The sequence below is a fragment of the Andrographis paniculata genome, unplaced genomic scaffold (genome assembly GCF_009805555.1).
Source record: "Andrographis paniculata isolate CXL003 unplaced genomic scaffold, ASM980555v1 Contig77END, whole genome shotgun sequence".
NCBI lineage: Eukaryota > Viridiplantae > Streptophyta > Magnoliopsida > Lamiales > Acanthaceae > Andrographis > Andrographis paniculata.
This window is the reverse complement of record NW_026137614.1, coordinates 817,241-824,274: the sequence shown is the minus strand read 5'-3', so window position 1 is coordinate 824,274 and position 7,034 is coordinate 817,241. Positions and strand designations below refer to the sequence as shown.

The following is a 7,034-nucleotide window of genomic DNA, read 5'->3' as shown; positions in this document are numbered from 1 at the left end:
TAATAGTCGCCCCTGAATAACCTATAGGGTATGTTTGACAATTATTTGTTAGCTGATAGTGTTAACTTATTTAATTAGATGCTATGACTAGTTGGATAGATTAATTGTTTATTTACAAGTGTTTAATAAAATAACTTTTTATTTATATATGTTTATTTATATATGAAATAATAATTTAAGATATTTTATAGTAATAAATGTTTTTAGAATCTTTATATATATTGTCTTAAATATTGATTAATTTATCTTATAAAATTTAAATCACTAAAGAACTAGTTAAATGATTTGTTTTTCAATCCAACATAGTAACATGTGTTGTGTCTCTATAATAATAAATTAAGTTCAAATAACTAGTGGAATAGTTCATACTATTCGATTCCACGTAACTTGAAAAACAAATCCAACTCCCATTAAATAGAATCGCATCGATTAGCTGTTGAGATATTTTAGATATTCAGTTTTAAATTGAGTAGATTTATATTTAGATTTGATCTTATTTAAAGATTAGATTACTTAGATTTGAGTCTATCGAATCTGTTTTGTTTTGCCTATATATATAGACTACTTATTTTGATGATCAATAAGAAAATTTCATTATTTTCCTTCAAAATTTTTAACATTACCTAGTACAAACTATATATTTATATACGTATATCCACATGTATATATATATATTAAATACGACAATCTACACGCGAACAACACCAACTTAATACGTATATATCATCATACCATATCATATAACATAATAAATGATACATATTTTATTAAGGCGCAGGCGCCACGTCGGCGTCCGGCGGTACACCGTTTCCGACGATCATGGCTCGCCGGAGCCGGTGGTATCCGTTTCGATAATGCTCGAGCGAGAAGTAGAGCTGCCGTATGGCCTCCCGCTTCTCCTCCGCCCCTTCCTTCAACATCCGCCGCTTCTTCTCCACCTCTCGCTCGAGCTCCCTCACCCTCGCCCGCAACGCGTTCTCCGACTTCCGCCCCCTCTCCCCCGCCGCTATCAGCTCCACGTGCAGCTGCCGCACGTGCTCGTTCATCCGATCGATCACATCGTCCCTATAGCTTAGCTCCGCGCCCAAATCGTCGTTCTCGGTGATCACGACGTCGCGCTCGAGTTGGAGCGCCACGACGTTTTTCGTGAGCTCCGTCATGCACTTATCCTTGCATGCCACCTCGGCGATTAACTGCTCGATTTCGATGGTGTTCCCGTTCTTTTGAGCATCGAATGATCGGCGACAATGAACCTCCAACTCCTTGACATGATCCTCGAGGAACATCTTCTCCTTCGACAACCTCCGCAGCTCTTGTTTGAGCCTCTCGTTTTCTCGAGACAAGCTTAAGTCGGCCTTCGAGATCGCCTCCTTTAGCCTTTTGATTTCGCGATCGCGCTCTTGGAGCGTCGTTTTGTACGTCGACACGCGCTCTTGAAGCTTCGTTGTGTCTTGCCGCTCTTTTGCGTGTTGGCTCTTCCAATAGGACGCCTCTTCTTCGTACGATTTTAGCCGATCTTCGATCTTCCTCGCGTGCAATACCTTGTCTCGAATCTTCTTCCGGAGGTCTCCGCTGGCGTCCTCGTCATCGGATGTATGGCTTTTGCTGATAGGATCAACAACTTCGGCCTCCGAATCATCCAAGCTCTCGTCGTTGTTCATGTAGTTCTTAATCGAGAAATCGTCCGATCCCGACTCGTAGTCGAGCGTCGGAAAGTCATCCCCGTCTCGATAATCCGAGCAATTCCCGCCGCCTCCACCGCCGAGGAAAAACTCGAACCCGGCGGCGCGGGGGCAGGTGCCGGACCTACGGCGTCCGAGGCGGCGGTCAGGGGAGGGCATGGTGGAGGGCGGCTCGGATCCGGCATCGGAGACGGCGGAGCTTTGGGATTGGAGATCGTAGATGGGCGTGGTGGCGCCACTGGTTTTGCGGAGGTCACCGGAATCGTAGCGCTCGGCCAATGTGCGGTACATGCGGTGGAATTCTTCGACGAGGCCGATCATCTCGGGGCGCTTTTGGTAGTACATTTCGGCCTTCTTGGCGAAGGAGTCGGCGTCCTCCTCGATCAGCTTCACCATGCGGTTCACGCGCAGGTCCATCTCTGAGATCAAGGCTTTCCCGGACAACGACTTCTTTGGCGGCGCCGGCGGCGGCGTGGCGGCCGCCTGAGTCTGACACGGCATGATCGATGGACGGATCAGGTTCGGAGGTTGTTGTCGAAGCCGGGAATTGTTCTTGCGTTTGGGCAGAGGAGAATGCTACTTACGTGGCCGCATTTCCAGGTTCGCCTCACAATTTCTCAGATTTTACCCCAACCTGACCATCTGACATTTAATTTGAATTGATACATTCTATGAGTCATATGTCATTTTCAACCTAATAATATTTAGGTTGAATAGCACAAAATCTACAGGCGTTTTTGTAAAATTGCGCAAAATTTTTTATATTTTTAAAATTGTGTCAAATTCACTCATAAATTATATATTTAACTCTCTCGACCGTATTTTTTTAATGATGTTGGACCTACACGCGCGAATTTCAAAATCTTTTTTTATAAACCATTGAAATTACAAAAATACTTATTATTTTTATTATTTAACCTTAAAAAATAGTAAATATACTAAAAAATAGTTATTTTTCTCTTGATTTTAAAAGTTCTTTTAATATTTTCTTAGGTTAAATATAAGAAAAATAAATATATTTATAATTTTAAAAGCTTAGAGATTAGTATTATGAAATTCATTAGCAGTTTGAGCACATGTATGTTAAACACCCTTAAATAAGGACAACCAAGGGGTTAGTAGCAGAGTTTATGAAACCACGAGGGAGTTTGAAACCGCTTTTAAAGTATTGGGGGTTTCACACAATTTTGTAAATCACATGTGAATTTTGTGCAATTTAACCTAATATTTAATTAATTAATAATAATTAATTGAAAACAAAAATCAATTTTAGTTTCAATATAATTAAAATATAGCAATTTTGGTTCCAATATAAAAAATTAATCAAGTTTAGTTTCGTTATAAACAATTTCAATCAATTTTGGTCACACCGTTAAAAAACTAATGGAAATTGCTGACATGAAAGTAATGGGGTTGATGTGGCAGCTGACCTGGAAACAACACGGCTATATATAATTATACACTGCCATATTTAATTCTACATGACAGTATCTTTATGTTTTAGTCTAAAATTTTATTTTATTATTATTCTATTTTTTTAAAAAAATAAATTTATAATAGTTGATATAGTTAAAATGGAAAAAATAAAGTAATAATAATATAATTAAAATCTATCAATTTTATTTCACATACTCACTCATTCCTATTGAAAGATTCCCATTTTTTATTTTCGTACCTACCAAAAGAAGGTTACCATTTTCTAATTTAGCAATTGTAGTACCTACTTAATATAATCAATACCCTTCCAATTTATAATATATTAAACAAATGTCATTATTTTTATATTACACAATATTGCGATATTTTTGACATTTTTACTACAATCCAATATAATATATTAAAAAAAATCTATGTGAAAAAGTAAACGCTACTATTTCAATGGGACGGAGGGAGTATAAAAATTTATCAAGTATCTTCATTTGAAAGATTTTGCCTAAAATTTTACTATTTATTAAAATTTTTTTCACTTACAAACATCCAATATCATAACTATTTTTTATATTATATCTTAAAAATTAATTTAAAATTCAAAATATCATGGACATAACGAGGTTGTCGTGGTAGCTGATATATAAACAACACGATCGTATACAATTATATATGTCTATGTTGAAATTGTTTGAGATTTGTATTGAAATATAAAATTAAGTTTTAATATAATATAAAAAAATAAAAAATAGTTGTGTAATTGGGTGTTTGTAAGGAAAAAAAAATGGTGAATAGTAGAATATTAGGCAAAATCTTCCAAAAGAACATACCCGATAAATGTTTATATTTGAACTAAATTTGATACATTTTAATTATATTATAATTATTATTGATTTGTTCCATTTTAACTATATCAACTATTTTAAATTCAATATATATTTAAAAAAATAATAAAAGAATAACATTTTAAACTAAAATAGAAACATATATGACCTTGTAGAATTAAACATGATAGTACAACAACATGACCCTGTACACTGAGTTATAAATTGGCGTGCGACAATATGGCACTTGTATAATTTTACATGGCCGTGTTGTTTCCATATTTGCTATCACGTCAACTCCCTTACATTCATCTATGACAACAATTTTCGTTAGTTTTTGAATTGTAAGACTAAAATAGATTGAAATTATTTATAATCGGATTAAAATTGATGAGTTTTTTTTTTTTTTTTTATAATGTGATAAAAAAATGATATATTTTGGTTATATTGGAACCAAAATTGATTTTTTCCTAATAAATTATAATATTATTATTTTTTTTATGTAATTAATAATATTTATAGTTTTAAAATAAATTTATTTATATAATTAAAAAATAGAATATATTTAAATATTGTAAAAATTATATCACAATAGAAAATACATATAATTTTATAAATAATAGAATTTATTAGAAAGCAAATAAATAAAAAATATGTTTATTTAATTATAATTAACATAAACTAATTTTATAAAAGAGGTGAATTTATAAATGTAAATAAAAATATTTGTTTTTTAGAAGAGATAGAAATAAAATAGTTTTGAATGAGTTGAGGTATGATATTATATGTTAAATAAATTAATTAAATTAATTTATATTTATTAAATATATTTTGATTTAATAAATTTTATTCAAAATAAAAAAATGTCAATAATTGTAAAAAACAAAAATACAAAAGAAATTAATTAATATTGGACGGAAGTGGTACTATAGTATTTAAAGTTTAAAATTTAATATTATTTCTTAATATATAATATCACATTAAAAAATAATGTTTTAAATAAAATATTATATCTAACCTATATTTACATTGCATTTGTCTCAAAATTTTATTGTATGTTGAAGAACACTCCACTAAAAATCAAATATTAGAGACTATCTAGCATAATAATGAATAGTGGGTGTGTTTGTTTTGTGTTTAGTTTGAAGAAAATTTTTTGACGGAGAATATAAAAAATTTGTATAAGTAATATAAAAATAATAAGTACATGTAAAATATTAAATTTTTTAAAGAAAATGTGTAGAAATTTTTTTTTAAAAAAAACAAACCAGTAATGTGTCGGAACTGATTGTTTGCATGCTCTCTGGATAACTAACCATTCCAAAACAATGTATGAAAATTTGGAAATCAAAAGCAGAATTAACACATCAAATTGTTTTCTTAATTCAGCTATAAACAGACCTCAGTCTCTGGGGTTTCAATTCGGCCATATCTACTACAATTAAGGTCAATACACGATTCAATACACATTAAGGTAAACTCCACATATGGCAAACAATAAAACTAAAATACAAGAGGATTTTCCCAATTACCTGCCGGATTAGTTTACAGGGTATTAGGTTCGGCTGGAGATTTACCCAATGCGCATTTTTGGGTAACCACTACGAATTCCCACGTTATAAAAAAAAAAAAAAAATTTCCCAACTAGTGCAAATGTAACCTTCCCTCGAGAAAAAATTACAAGGTTGCACTTTCTGATACTTATGTTCCTATTTCAGATAATTGCTTTAAATAAACTCCTCAACTGCGTTCTTTAGTCCTGTGTGGATCATATGCTGAAAGAATTCATTTAGATAAAATAAAATATAATTACTCTAATTTATATAATGAAATAGTTAATTAATATAATTATAAATAATATATTTTTAAAGATTGGAACAGGTCAGCAGCTGATCTATGCTCTTCTTAGTCTTCAAAGCGAGAAGTTCCCTTCCCTCCATTATAGCAATGATCCATTTGAAGATTAGATGACTTGTAATTAGGGTCGTTTCCGACATTTTGAGGATCCTGAGCAAAAATAATATATAGGCCCTATAAATATGTAATTAAATGAATTTTTAAAATAATATCATCGACAAATATAATAATCAATTTCATAAAAATAAAAATTATTTTAATTATATATTAATAAAAGCTCGTATGCACAAAGTGTATCATCAGTAAAATAATAATAATAATTTAACTATTATGAAGATAATAATCCAATAATAATAACAAACTCTAAATGTATCATTAATTACAGAATCCCAGCACAAAAATGTATATAATATTCTCTTTGTCCACACACAAGGTAAACATTTACTTTTGGCGCGGTGTTTAAGAAATAATAGTATTTTAATTATAGTGGGTAGTTAAAAGTAGTGTAATGACATTTTTGCACTTGTTTTTTGGTATAAAAGTAACGATGTGATGTAAAGTAAGAATATTTGTGGAAAAAAATGAGGTATTTAATAAAATGTTTACTTTGTAATTGGACGTCCTAAAATAGAAATATGTATACTTTCTAGCTGGACGGAGAGACTATAATATAACTAAGCTAAAAAGAAGCAAGAGCAAACCAAATTTAAATAAGCTTTCCAAAAAATTATATAGCAGACTTGACATGTTCATCAAAAGAGAATTTGACTGCACAAAAAAAAAAAAAAGAATTTAGAAAATAACATAATAAAAATAAATTATAAAATATAAAATTTAAAGTACTTACAAGATTGTCATTTGAAAAGTCTTGTCTTCGTGCATTCTTTGAAGCAAATCCTTCAATCAAATCTTCATAATTTACTTTGTCCAAAAATTCATTTTCAATTGCTACTAAAGCTGGACATCTTGGGACATAAAACTACACAAGTAAGTCTTGAGCAACTTTAATTTTGAAAAACTTCTTTCAGTTGTTGCACTGGTCACTGGGATGGTTAACAATATCATATAGGCAACAATTGCATTGGAAAACAATCAACAGATTTCAAAAAGTTTATAATATCTAGAGCATCAAATTATTTTCTTAGATAAACACTCTTGTAGTAACTTCAACTCCACGTATAAATCATATCCGTGAATATCACAAATATCGCCATTTTTATGTGCATTCTCAAAATTGGTACAA

The 7,034-nt window shown here is 31.2% G+C and overlaps 1 protein-coding gene across 1 annotated transcript; it reads right to left on the bottom strand.

Moving 5' to 3' along the window:
* Positions 1–767: 767 nt before the first annotated feature.
* Positions 768–2,183, bottom strand: LOC127239171 (protein NETWORKED 4A-like). The gene has a single exon (XM_051257201.1). The coding sequence runs from the start codon at positions 2,181–2,183 to the stop codon at positions 768–770; it is 1,416 nt and encodes a 471-aa protein (XP_051113158.1).
* Positions 2,184–7,034: the final 4,851 nt, after the last annotated feature.